This window comes from Phytophthora cinnamomi, assembly GCF_018691715.1.
Source record: "Phytophthora cinnamomi strain GKB4 chromosome Unknown Contig33, whole genome shotgun sequence".
Classification (NCBI taxonomy): Eukaryota; Oomycota; class Peronosporomycetes; order Peronosporales; family Peronosporaceae; genus Phytophthora; species Phytophthora cinnamomi.
The window spans coordinates 872,378-886,498 of NW_027150966.1; the positions used below are offsets into that span (position 1 = coordinate 872,378).

At 50.3% G+C, this 14,121-nt stretch overlaps 1 protein-coding gene across 1 annotated transcript; it reads right to left on the reverse strand.

Annotated features, from left to right (window-relative positions):
- Positions 1–80: 80 nt before the first annotated feature.
- IUM83_04409 (uncharacterized protein) lies at positions 81–7,976 on the reverse strand (the record flags this gene model as incomplete). The annotated part of the gene is made up of 8 exons (XM_067928488.1): positions 81–92; positions 179–209; positions 513–547; positions 632–709; positions 783–806; positions 870–906; positions 984–1,010; positions 7,660–7,976. The coding sequence occupies 8 exons, from the start codon at positions 7,974–7,976 to the stop codon at positions 81–83; spliced, it is 561 nt and encodes a 186-aa protein (XP_067792557.1).
- Between the last annotated feature and the right edge of the window lie 6,145 nt (positions 7,977–14,121).

A 14,121-nucleotide genomic window follows, 5' to 3' on the forward strand; every position in this document is an offset into this window, starting at 1 on the left:
AAACGATTTGATGCGGCTTGATACGCCCCGAGAAATGAGTCCGAACACATCACTTGCCCAGGGACCGTCTCCCATTCCGATCACAATAATGGCTGCAAGCAAACACAGCAAGAAAAATCGCTCGGGTTAGTGTGCTCGGCCTTCACAGCCTACATGATGTACGTACACGGTCACTTACAGAGAGGAAGAGTAGACGCGTATACAATGGCCTGGGCGGTATCGACCAGACTCTCGTTCGCCAACTGGCTGCTTACCTGCTTACGAGCACGATCAGCATCTGAAAACCCGTGACCTCGCGAGCGACGGCAGTCCCCGTGTCGAATTACCGATCCCAGGTTCACCGGCTTATCTCCAAGCGCAATTGTCGGCGTCAGGTCATGGTAGCGCTGCCAGATCTCGTTAAACTTCTACATCCGCCCATCGGATCCTCTGGTTTATAGCCAAACAGTGCGCCCTCCGGCGTTTTCGAGACGCCAAAGCTAGAAACGTTGATGCTGCTGTCGGCGTCGAACTCGACCAGTACGCGGCCACGTCGTGTCAGCACTTCCTGCTCAACCAGTATGCAGGCATTAGTAATGGTGAGTTGACAGCAACCTCGAATTGGTAGGCTAACGCTGTGTAGGAGCCGAACCTGGTACGGATTCAACATTTCGACGCTTGGATTCAAGGCGTGCAGGCATTTCTCCTCGAAACTCTGCTCCCCGTTTGTCTACATGGCATCGCCGCACTAACGTTTTCAGAGCTGTTGACAAAACTTTAAAAGCGTTGAACGAGGCTGATACCAGGTTTGCTATCGTGTAGTCAATCTGTACAAGTTCGTCAGTGTGTGACGGTAAATAAATGCCTAAACCAATATGTGCACTACGTACTGCGAGCATCATGTTCGACGACTCCAAGTTCATGTTCCTGTGTACGATAGTGCCAGCAAAATCCACGCGAGTGAGCCACCACTAGACTGTAGAACAACGAAATCTACTCCCGACCTTAGAGCCTCTTGAATTGCCCCTGAACTGTGCAGACAACAAACGTGATTGTTAGATACCTGCCAAGACGCGACAACACAGCAGGGGTGGCTGGTACATGTACCAGAGTCACGGAGGATCCGAGATGGTGCGCCCGGCCTTCTTGGCGGTGCATGTTCGTTGGTGCTTATGGGGGATAGCAATGGCCAATGAATGACCAAATGCTGGACTGTCTCAATTCTCTACCGGGTCTAGAGCGACCATATTCCTAAAGTGACAACCGTTTAGTTAGTATGGAAATTCACTTCAGACATCCCTCCTGTGGGAGGTGCTTGCGGTACGACTTCAACTTGTATACTGCGAGCAGAACTGCGCAAAGCACGCATGCAATATTCAGCACGTGCTCTACTGCGCGCTGTCACTTTGTGAGGAGAGTACCAGTAGTGTCATGCCCGGTGGCCCGCACCCAACGTAGATATCCCCTCGCGCTTCACGCTCCATAGATGTGGTACCTCTTGTTCAACGGATTGCCTCCAGATGCCTTCACTTTCTCGTAGCGCTGACGGCACTTCTCCCATTTCCGCAGCAGCGTCAGCCCCTTATTGTTTCCCAGGTACTCGATGCACAGCTCGATCTTGGCTTCATTTCGGTAGTTCTGCATGATCTCGCGGTACTCGTCGCGCGGATACCACATGTCAAACTCGTGGTTGAGAATATTGTCGATCTTGTTCTTTCAGCGCTGCGAAGCCAGAGTGCGCTAAGAGGACATCTCCTCCATAGTGTCCACCACGATCTTGATCCTTCCGTAGGCAGTGATAAAGTCCAGGCAAAGTCTCGAGTCTTCCCGCAGTTCCAGTCCACGCGCTCCCAGTGCCTCCGTCAGCGCAACGTAGCGCTGGCTCCACTACTTATGGTAAGGCCACTTGTTCTTGAGAAAGCTAATTGAATTCTGAAAGCTTTACAGGACCTACCAGCACGCTGTCTTCACTGCCTACCTGCTCGTGGTCCCCTTGGCCACCTTGGAGCTTCATCCTGCTGTCGCGTCGTTGCTCAGCCACCGACGCCATTGCCTTCATCACGCGCACTTGGGCCTGCCACACTTCTGCAGCACCCGCACACGCATACACGCAGACGCTCTCCCTCGTAGCGTCGTCTTCGCTCATCTTCTCCCTGAGCGCCGTGGGGCCACACACCGCGCGCTCTGCGACCTCGCTCACTTCGTCGCCCGCCTTCTTCATTGCCGGCTTGTGCCGTAGTGCATCCATGTCGCGTTGGGCCCAAAGAGTGTTTGACGTTGAAGTGGGTGCGAGTGTTGGTCCTGTCGAGAAGCGCGGTAGTTGTGGTCGATGTGCAGGGTAGACGGTTTATTTAATACTGAATTGCTACTGCTAGCCTAACATGCATGCCTCGCTGTGCTCCTACGCGGGCACAGGGCTCTCTTTGCGTATTTCTGGGGTTTTCCTTGACTATGTGCTACCCTGCGTCTTTTTTTTTCATTTTTTTTCTACTAAATGCATGTTCCATGTTTCTTTTTCATGTTTTTCCTACAAAATGCATGTTCACTGTGACGGCGGACCCTCTCGGGTAGCTGCCACAGGAACTTCAAGCCTCTGGCCGCGAGCAAGCAAGCCAGAGCCTTTGCGCCGCATCGATCTGGCTTGCTTGCTCAGCAGGCCAGAGGTGGGCCTGACATCTCCCCCTGGTTGACTTCGCGTTGGCGGAGTCGATACTCATCCAGGTGTTGACGCCAATGCGAAACGTGCTTGATCTGCGCTTCGCTTTCCCAGGTTGCTTCATGCTCCGGCAACCCACTCCACTTCACGAGCCATTGACGGTTACGACGTCTAGTTCGTTTCTTGAGCAGCTTCTCCACAATGTAGAGTTCTTCTCCAGTATCCTCGTCCAAGATTAGAGGTACAGCCTTCGGAATCGGTCGATTCGGAAAATCCTCACGATTCGTTTGGTAATGGGTCAGTAACTCCACGTTGAATGTCGGATTAAGACGTTTCATCGTGCGCGGAAGTATCAACTTCGCCACGTTGTCGTTCACCATACGTTCAATCACGAACGGTCCAACCTTCTTAGCCGCTAACTTCGCTTTCTTCAATTCCGTGTTCTTGTTTACGGTTTTCAGCGGTAAGTTCTTCGTGTCGAGCAGCACTAAGTCGCCTCTTTTAAAGACAACTTGTCTGCGCTTGCGATTGTAGTACTCCTTTTGTCTTGCTTGAGCTTCTTCCAAATTCTTCTGGGCACGTTCTACGATCTCCTGTCGCTCCTTCGCAAAGTTCTTCGCGAACTCCGCGAGCGTCACATCATTCTCCGATTGCAGCAGGTCTTGCATCTCCTCTGCTACAATGTTTGACACCTTACGTCCTGTGTCAAGTTCGAATGGTGCGAACTTCGTAGACGCGTTGACGAGGGTCGAATGCGCATATTCGATAGTCCCTAGGTGCTTAACCCAATCGTCACCGTGATACGAGATCATACATCTCAATGCATCTTCGAGCAAGAGGTTCTGGCGCTCTGTCTAGCCATCTGCCTGAGCTCGGTGCGCAGTTGTCATGATGAGTTTGATACCCATCAACTTCATCAATGACTTCCAAAAGTCCGAGATGAACTTCGAGTCGCGATCACTGATGATGACCTTCGGCAATCCGTGATGCCGAACGACTGCATCAAAGTACACTTTAGCCGTGTCCTTCGCGTCAGCTGTCGAATACGTTGGTGCATACTTCGCTCGCTTGGACAACTTGTCCACTGCAACTAGTATTGCATCAAACCCTGCCGACACCGGCAAACCCGTGATGAAATCCATTGATACCACTTCCCAGCATTCCTTTGGCACTGGTATCGGCATCAGTAGTCCTTTTTTCTTCTGGCTGCTCGTGCACAAGTCTCACATGTGCGAACGTATTCCCTTATGTCGCGGTCCATAGTCGGCCAGTAGTACCATTGCGCTGCTTTCAGGTACGTACGCCGACTTCCAGGATGCGCGGACGTCTTTCCATCATGAAATTCGATCATGACATTTGTGCGAAGCTCTTTTAGCTTCGGCACACAAAGTCGGTAGACAGTTTCGCCTTTCGTCTGTTTTAAAAACAGAAGCCCATTGTGCTTGACAAACTTCTCCTTTCCTGCTCCATCAGACCACTGTTGCTTGAAAGCAGGGTCTGATTCGTATCCTTCCTGAAACGCTCTTTTCGTCTCAGGGGCCAAGTGCGGACTTACAAAATGATAGTCGACGCTGTTGACTTGCTGCTGTGCTACGCCAATCGGGCGACCCTCCCCCCGTAAGTCGACATCGTCGAGTAACAGGTGAGTATCATCCGTTGTCAAGTTGCGCAACACTGCAGACTTAATACGGTAGTCATGAACTGGTACGGCATTCTTCCCGCATTCGTCGTCGCAGTCATGAACCGTGTACGTCACATCCGGAAGAGGTGCTTCTTTCTCCTCTTCGTCTTTCAGTCCATTCGGTGGAGGCCGTGAGAGCGCATCCGCTACAACGTTCATCTTACCTCGCACATGATGCACAGTAAACGTGTATTGCGAAAAGTGCGTCAAAAAGCGAGCCATCTTTGGTGACACTCGTGGGTGATTCAACATCCACGAACACGCTGCGTTATCCGTGTAGACGTCGAATGGGCGTCCGTGCAGATAGTGCCTCCACTTCTCCGTAGCCATTTGATAGCTAGTAGCTCCTTCTCATGCGTAGGCCATCCACGCTCATGATTATCCAACTTCTTCGAATAGAAGGCAATCGGATGATCTGCTCCGTCATTCTTCTGTGACAGAACTCCACCAATACAGTGTCCTGACGCGTCCGTCGTCACGATAAACGGTCGCTCAAAGTCCGGCAACTTCGGCGTAGGCGCTTGCTGAAGTGCGAGCTTGAGATGCAAATACGCGTCCTCCACAGTCTTCGTCCAATTCCATGGGGCATCTCCCTTCGTCAAATCCCTCAACGGACGAGCAATCTCGGCAAAATCACAGATAATCTGCGATAATATCCTGCCCAACCCAAGAAACTCAACAACTCCTTTCGATTCGTCGGAGTCGGATACTTGGCTATCGCTTCCGTTTTACGCGGATCAACGCTTACTCCTGCCTGCGAGACAACATGTCCTAGGAAAGCCACTTCGGACTGACCAAACGAACAGTTTGCCATGTGCCCAAAAAGCTTCTCGCGACGCAGTACCATACAAACTGCACGCAGATGCTCCACATGATCCTCCATACGCTTCAAGAAGACGCAGATGTCATCGAGATTCACGACGACAAATTCGTACTTGTCGAACAGCTTGTGCATGAACCTGGACCATGTCCCTGGCATTCCAGGCACTCCCATGGGCGCTACACACCACTGATACGTTTCCTTGTGTGTTCGAAACACAGTGTACGGACGACTTGACTTCACCACCAGCAATTGATGATATCCTTGCGCAAGGTCAATTAACGTGTAGATGACACAACCTACCATCTGATCGAACAACTCCTCGATTAATGGCAACGGGATTTTGGCAATGACAGTCACGCTGTTGAGATAGCGGTAGTCGAACACCCAACGCAACGGAATCTTCAAATTGCCGCTACGCAACCGTACAGCCCTTTTCGGCATTTGACCTGTGACTGGGTCCTTCTTCGGGATAGCGAAGATGTTCGAAACCCACGGCGAGTTCGACACTTCAATCCATCCTTTCTTCAACTTGTCTTTGACAAATTCTTCGAAAGCATCCTGTTCCATCTTCGACATGCGGAACGGTGCACGAGAGCTTGGTCGAGTCCCCTTCTTCAACGTCACTTCAAAGTTGACTTCACGGATCGGAGGCAATCCGTCTGGTAATTGCTCCGGAAACACATCCTTGAACTCCTTACCGACTACGTTGAAGATCGGTTCGGGAATTCCTTCCACTTCGGGCACAAGTTGTATCTTCACCCGAAACACCTGCTCATACTCGCCTTCCTTCAAGTTGTGCGAAAACGACGGTGCATCGACGTCGATGAATTGCATCCGGTCAGGTATGACAACCTCCTCCTTTTGCCAATCCACTTGAGGGTTGTAGTCCTTAAACCACGGTTTCCCCAAAATGACGTCGTGCGACTCCGGCAACTTCCATTCCACGAGCTCGATCGCTGGAAAGAAGTACCCATCCATGCTCACTGGCGCTTCCACGTGTTTGACATCCGTCGCCGGTGTTAGCGTGCCATCAAAGCGTTGAGCTTGAAGTCGTCTTGACAGAAGCACACTACTAGCCAAACCTGGCATAATCATGTTCGTGCTTGCACCCGTGTCCAACAGAATTCGAACATCTCTGCCATTGATGCGACCCTTCCTGATGAAAAGGTTACTCGTACGTTCGGACTTCACTGCGTTCACCTTCAAGGTCTCCGTTGTACTTGTTGGTTGCGATCCTTGCTGAACCAACTTCACTGGCTGCTTCTCATGCAACTCAGCTTCCTGCTCTGGCGGCGATCCGCACACCAGACTCCAATTCCGGTTGCATCGCATGCAAACTCGGTTCTTCAACTGGCTGTAGTCCACACGAGCCAGCATCTTCCGTCATTTCTGACGCTGCAGTGACAGTCTCTTCCACTTGTACACGTGCCTTGTCCATGAATGCCTATAACTCATCCGCTTGTTCCTGGATTTGTCAACCACACTCATAGTCACGCGATCCATGACGACAGTATCCACCTGTTCGTCATCCTCGAGGACAATGTTCATCCTCGGCTTACGCCCTTGATTACTGTCCGAGTTGTTGTACTTCGGCGCATTCCGCTTAGCCATTTGCGTCTGCTGCGGCTGTGCGTCCACGATGCGCTTGAGACCGGTCATAGTCGAGCGCTACGGTAATAGCGTCGGTCAACGTTGCACTCCTGCGATACTGGACTTCCTCCCGAATACTTGACGGCAGACCACGCAAGAAATACATGATCTTGTCCAGTTCGCTCATCTCCTTGACTTGAGTAATCAAGTGCCTGAACTTGCTGATATAATCGGGCAAGTCTCGACACTGACGCTCCTTCAAGTCATTCATCTGGTCCCGAAGACGTTCTTGCATATCCGGAGGCACGAACGCTTCCTCCAGCTTCAAAAAGAAGTCTTCCACACTCTTCACATCGTCCTTCTTGACGATGTGCCACTGCGCGCCTCCATATTTCAGCGACCCCGCTAACACAGCCAAAATGCGTCCACTCAACTTACTATCCTTCCAGTCTATGCCCTTAGCTAAAAAGTACTGCTCCACCTGCTCCCGGTATAGTTGGAACGATTCCTTGAGCGTCCCCCCGTAGCTGGGCATTTTATCCCATCCACCTTTAGTTGCGACAGCTGCCTTAACTTGCGCAGCTCGTCGATTAATTCTCTCTGCTTCTCCATGGCCGCCAACATACTATGCATTAGTTGGGCCGGACCCTCCATCTTGAACACGCGAAAACTTCGTACTTTGTGTGTTCACCCTTGAAACTTGATACCGGTGGGAGAAATCTACTTTTAGGGGCACTGACTAAAAGAAAGTAAAAGAGAAAACCTGTTAGAGAAAATAGCCTACGCTACTTCCTAAAATTGGCCGAGTATGCGCTGTGGGAGGTCTTGGACTACTTCGATGCCTTTGAAGGGGTCGATGACACGTAAGAGGTCGATGACGCGTGAGAGGTCGAGCGGTGACGCTTCTTGTCCTTGGTCTCCTCGTCGGACCAATCAGGGACCGGGATCTCAATCTCGCGGAGACGCTGTTGAATGGTCACGGAAACGCGATACAATGCCTTGTGGAGATTTCGTTGCGAAGCCTCAACAATTTTGATGATGGCCTTCTTCTCCACTGGACACTCAGCCTTGTTGGTGTTGATCTTTTTGAGCAGAGCCTCTAAAATCCGATCAGATTTCGCAATCGAATTGTAGAGGTCTTGGCGAGCCTTGTCCGCTTTGCGTGGGTTCTTAACCGCGAGCCGCAGGAACGAGCTAATGAGCTTCGGTTCCTTGTCCGCGTGGACCTTGGAGTGCGCTCTTGTCATCACCTAGCCCTACCGGGCCAGAAATACCAAGTCGAAAACTTAGTGCTGTGCTGGGCTACCGAAAAACCTGCTTAGCCGTTTTGACCTGGCGGAGGAGATCCACTTGAAGTTTAGCGAAACTCTCCGCCTCGGCTGGCGAGAAGAAAAGACTGGTGTCAATCGCCGTAACAGGTGGAGGAGCAGGAGTGGACGTCGATGATACTTTGACGTCACTCGCTTTCTGATGCTTCCTCTTACTGCTTTGGTGGTGACCCTTCTTGTAGCTGGCCATAGACCAACTCCAAAGATCGAAAAAGAGGCAAGGGACTACCACCGGGTAACCAAGGACCGTTATACTTCTACAAAGTTCCGCTTTCGCAGACACAATGCAGGCGCCCTGGTGCTAAACCGGCTTCTAGTGAAAGCCCAGCACACACCGAAGGTTAGGTACAATCCGATCTAGGCGGAGGCAAAGCCCCTACGTAGTATTTCTACCGGCCCCACGGAGTGATAATGTACCCACTTCTTCGAAGTGTGCTCCTCAAAAGCTGCACGTTCGCAACCTAGAGCTTCCCCACGATGTGGGTGGCTCCAATAGTCACAGGTAAAACTCGCTTCCCACGATGTGGCCACGAGTAAACCTTTCTTGAACTTGAACCGAAGCTTGACACGGCAAGTGCTACTATTTCACACAAACCGATGCGAAGACCCGAAGCTTGAGGGCGCAGTGGTGGGCGCCCGTCGAACACTTGAGAGGAAGATTGGAAGTTGAAAAGTAATTGATTGAATCGTTAGTTTGGCGCCGGCTCATTGCCGCCGCCCAACCAGTAGTTCTTGGCGACCTGGACACGCAAACGAGTATCCAGGTCCCATCCTAAAGTCTATCAATCATTCTCAGATCCTAATTCTATCCTGATCTACCAATGAGAATCTACTAATCCAAAACGTAGCTTGATCCAAATATGCGACTCGCGTCCCATAATCAAAAGTTCGGCTCGAAAACTTGATTCTTGCACATCTCAAGGATTTTAGCCAATGAGGTCGCATGAAACTCTATATGCATCCCATAATCATGATTATTATTGATATTGACCAGTAGGATAGCATGTAACGAATATAAACCATGCAATGTTTTATTACGCTGTAGAGCGTAAACAGAAAGGTATGCATTAGCAATTGACGTGGGAGTCCTCTGCCATCACATTGGCAGACGGACGTCCACGTCACATGACCTCCCTTCCAAGAAGACCCCGCTATTTCGAAGCTGGCTTTCTCTTTTTCTTCGTTTCCCAGTACTTGTCAATGAGACCTGGAATCTGATTCAGGTTCTCTACTGGTTCCCACGTTGCTTCTTCGCGTGATTCACCAAGCCACCAAATCCGGTATTGGAGTTTCTTCTTCTTGTTACGATGACCAATGACTTCGCGCACAAGGTGACCTTCCGTACCGTCCTTCAAAATCACTTTGTTCACACTTTGGCTCCGTGATTCATCACTGCGATACGGCTTGAGCAATGAGGTGTGAAATACGGGATGCAACTTCAGACCCTTCGATAACTTCAGCTCGTATCAGTCACGATGAATTTGTTTCACAACCGGGTAAGGTCTAATAAACCGCGGTGCGAGCTTCTTTGACTGTGCGAAGCCTTTATGACGAATGTCCAAGTTTCGTCCATCTAGGAGTACCATATCGCCAGGTTTGAAGTCCTGAGCAAGCCTGTTCTTGTCGTAGTAAGACTTCATACGAGTTTGGGCTTCACTCATTGCATCTTGTGCCATCTTCAAAATTGCATCTTGCTTGAGCAGAAATTCTTGCGCCGATTTGTGCAACTGTTCAAATTCCGGGTCCCTAGCCACATCATCTGGCATAGCGGGCACATAACCCAGATCAGCCTCAAACGGTGACATACCGAATGAGGAATGAACACGTCTATTGTACGCGAATTCAGCGAGATGCAAATATTCATCCCAGTCATTTTGGAATGGGTTCACAACACCCCGAAGATAGTCTTCAATAAACCGATTAGTACGTTCGGTCTGACCATCAGTCTGTGGGCAAAAGGCAGACGACAGATTGTGGGTCGTCTCCAAAGTCTTGATCACTTCTTGCCAGAACTTGGACGTAAATTTGGAGTCTCTGTCTGAAATGATCGATTTCGGCACGCCATGGTCTTTCACATAATTGACCATGAATAACGCGGCAGTCTCTTCTGCTGTCGCATTCGTATTGGTTGCGATGAACTTCGCACGCTTCGTCAACCGGTCCACAATAACCATAATGGCATCTTTTCCGGTTTCCGTGCTCGGCAGTGCAATCATAAAGTCCATCGACACATCAACCCATCTACCTCCTGGAATCCCCAAAGGCTGGAGTAGTCCGGGTGGCTTCTTTGGCGTGCCTTATTCCGCCTACAACGTTCACACGTGTTGACATTGCGTTGAATGTATTTCGACATCTTGGGCCAGTAATAATTTTTCTGGACACCCAAATATGTCTCAAAGTATCCGGGGTGACCTGCCGTGACCACATCGTGGTTTTCACAAATAACACCGTTCTTCAGATCTTCATTATCCGGAATTACCATTCGAGCATTTTCATCATCTCTCGTTTGGTAAAATAACAATCCATTCTGCACAGAGTAGCGTGGTACCTCTTTACCACTAGAAATACTCTGCAACAACTCCTGAACTCTCCGGTCGGTAGAGTACAGTTGTTTGGCCGAGTGTGTCACAGTCGCACTTGACGTTTGGATACTAGTAACAATTTCACGGTTTCGAGCAGCTTCGATGAGCTCACTGAGACTAACCTGAGCGGCTTTGTGCTCAAAGAGTGGGTTTCGGGACATTGCATCCGACACTTGGTTACTTTCTCCTGGAATCCACTTGAACTGCGGTTGGAATTCAACTAGCTCGTTAAACCAGCGCGCAACACGACGATTGGTTGTCGTTTGCGTCAATATAGTCTCGATGCTCTTGTGGTCTGTCTCCACGGTAAATGGGCGATCGAGAAGGTAAACTCTCCACACACGAAGGGCATGCATGATAGCCAGTAACTCCCTCTCACGAACAGGGTAGTTGAGTTCCGCTGGTTTCATTTTGCGTCCTGTGTATGCAATCGGATGCTCCAACCCTCCCTCGTTTTGAAACAAGACTCCCCCTATGGCAAAATTCGAGGCATCCATACGAATACCGAACGGTTTGTCGAAATCAGGAAGTTGTAGTACAGGAGGGGTGGAGAGACGGCGTTTGAGTTCATGGAAGCATTCCAACTGATGCTCAGACAAGTGTAACGTTTCCTTTGGGCGTAAACCCTCAGTACTTTCGTGCAGTGGGCCTGCAAATTGTGCGAAGTCGGCGCAAAAACGCGAGACGTAGACCGTCGTACCTAAGAAGCTTTCCATTTGTTTCATGGTACGTGGAATCGGCCAGTCGCTGATTACGCGCACTTTGTCAGGGTCCATTCGAACACCATGACGACCCACAAAGTCACCGAGACAGGGGATTTCTTCGACGCAGAACTGACACTTCGACAATTTTACGTACAATTGCTGTTCTTGACACCGTTGAAGCACTCTGTCCAACGCGTCGACATGCACCTGCACGTCCTTCGCTTGCGTAAAAACGTAGATGTCGTCAAAATAGATGCGCATCACATCGCGCAAGTCACTGAACACTCGCTGTAACAGCCTGTTAAATGTGCCCGGACTACCGCTCAAACCCATCGGGGTTACAAGATACTCAAACAGCCCATCGGGCGTCGAAAAAGCAGTAAATGGAATATCAGATTCACGAAGTTTAACCTGATAGTATCCCCACAAGAGGTCCATGCAGGAGAACCAGTAACTACCGCCCATCGCATCAAATGTGTCCTCCTTTCTCGGCATCGGTATCGCTGGCAAAATGGTGACACTATTGAGTTGACGATAATCGTGCACAATGCGCCAACCCACGGGCTTTTTGACGCAGAACGTCGGAGCGCTGAATGCAGAGGTGCTAGGTCGAATAATACCTGCCTGCGCCATCTCTTTCGTCCAATCCTGGATCACCGTTCGCTGCTCCGGGCTTTGGCGCCATTGTTTCACCGAAATCGGTTGTGTTCACGGCTGAAGTTGAATTTCGTGTTCAATCCCTTCGCGGACATGGGGGTGTGGTACTTGGCAGCTCAGTGCGAAACACAGTATCGCGATACTTGAGCAAGACTTCATATGCGGGGTTGTTCACCAGTGCCTCCCATCCTTGTTGTTTAAAACGCTCAGCCTTTTCTGAGCCGTGTGGATTGACAACAAACACAGCTTCGATATCCTTCTCTTTGCGGAGTTCCTTCAGAAATTGCTTCGTTGTGATCAGTTTCGTTTGACCGAACGCACCCTTGTGACCATGTCGACTGTAGTAATGGAAGATTTCGCGGTTCTGGTTTGCGTTCTTGAAATGACGGCCTCCAATCATACGCGTTCGAGGTCTGTTAGGTACCACCAATTGAAGAGCCTGGGGTTACTCAGTCCTTGTACGCGGGCGCAATAGTAAACGTTCCCAATCGATGTCCGGGTTATTCTCCCGAAGCCACATCATTCCGAGAAGCACATCCTTATCCTCCGGGACAGGCATGACCGTAACGTTTCACACGTCACCGGGAAATCCGGAATCTGCAACATCATTTCGACGGTACGTCTTGGTCTTTGCACTGTTTGGTTGTATCCTAGACGAACTGTCATCATGTCGTCAGGATGCTCCGTGATGTCCAGCTGAAGTCGTACAGCTAGATCTTCAGTGACACCGTTGAGGCTGCTTCCATTGTCGACGAATATTGAGACGTCAGTCGCTGCCTCCTCCTGATTGTAGGCTAAAGCTTTCACTTCCAAAATGGCGTAGAATGATCCGCCAACATAGTGATTGCTTTCCTTGGTGGACTTGCATTGCGGCTTGATATGACCGACTTGTCCACAATTATGACAAGTGGCTAACTTTCGCCAATCCTCTTTTGATCCACTCTTCGGTGACAGCTTTCGCTCCGGCGGCTTGCTTGTATTGTTAGCCGCTGGTTTCACAGATGATGCCGCTTTCGAAGAAGGCTGGTGATTCGCCGTGGTCTTTGCCGAGAGTCCTCCATAGTGAGCAAACTCGAAATTCGTTGCAATCTCAATTACTTCATGCAAGAATCTTGGACTGAGCTCCTTCACCGTTTTCGCTGTCTCCAACCGAAGTCCGTTCTGAAAGTAGAACCGCTTCTCCATCTCCGAAATCTCCATCTCGGATTGAGACATCAGATCCTGAAACGAGGACACACATTTATGGATGGTCCCGTGTTGTTTCAGCTGAAACAATCGCTCACGTAGATTGTATTCAAAGTATTTGGGACGAAAGCGTTCACGTAGCTTCGCCTTAAACAATTGCCAAATCCTGCCGCTTCACAATCTGACGAAAAACCTGCTTAGCCGTTTTGACCTGGCGGAGGAGATCCACTTGAAGTTTAGCGAAACTCTCCGCCTCGGCTGGCGAGAAGAAAAGACTGGTGTCAATCGCCGTAACAGGTGGAGGAGCAGGAGTGGACGTCGATGATACTTTGACGTCACTCGCTTTCTGATGCTTCCTCTTACTGCTTTGGTGGTGACCCTTCTTGTAGCTGGCCATAGACCAACTCCAAAGATCGAAAAAGAGGCAAGGGACTACCACCGGGTAACCAAGGACCGTTATACTTCTACAAAGTTCCGCTTTCGCAGACACAATGCAGGCGCCCTGGTGCTAAACCGGCTTCTAGTGAAAGCCCAGCACACACCGAAGGTTAGGTACAATCCGATCTAGGCGGAGGCAAAGCCCCTACGTAGTATTTCTACCGGCCCCACGGAGTGATAATGTACCCACTTCTTCGAAGTGTGCTCCTCAAAAGCTGCACGTTCGCAACCTAGAGCTTCCCCACGATGTGGGTGGCTCCAATAGTCACAGGTAAAACTCGCTTCCCACGATGTGGCCACGAGTAAACCTTTCTTGAACTTGAACCGAAGCTTGACACGGCAAGTGCTACTATTTCACACAAACCGATGCGAAGACCCGAAGCTTGAGGGCGCAGTGGTGGGCGCCCGTCGAACACTTGAGAGGAAGATTGGAAGTTGAAAAGTAATTGATTGAATCGTTAGTTTGGCGCCGGCTCATTGCCGCCGCCCAACCAGTAG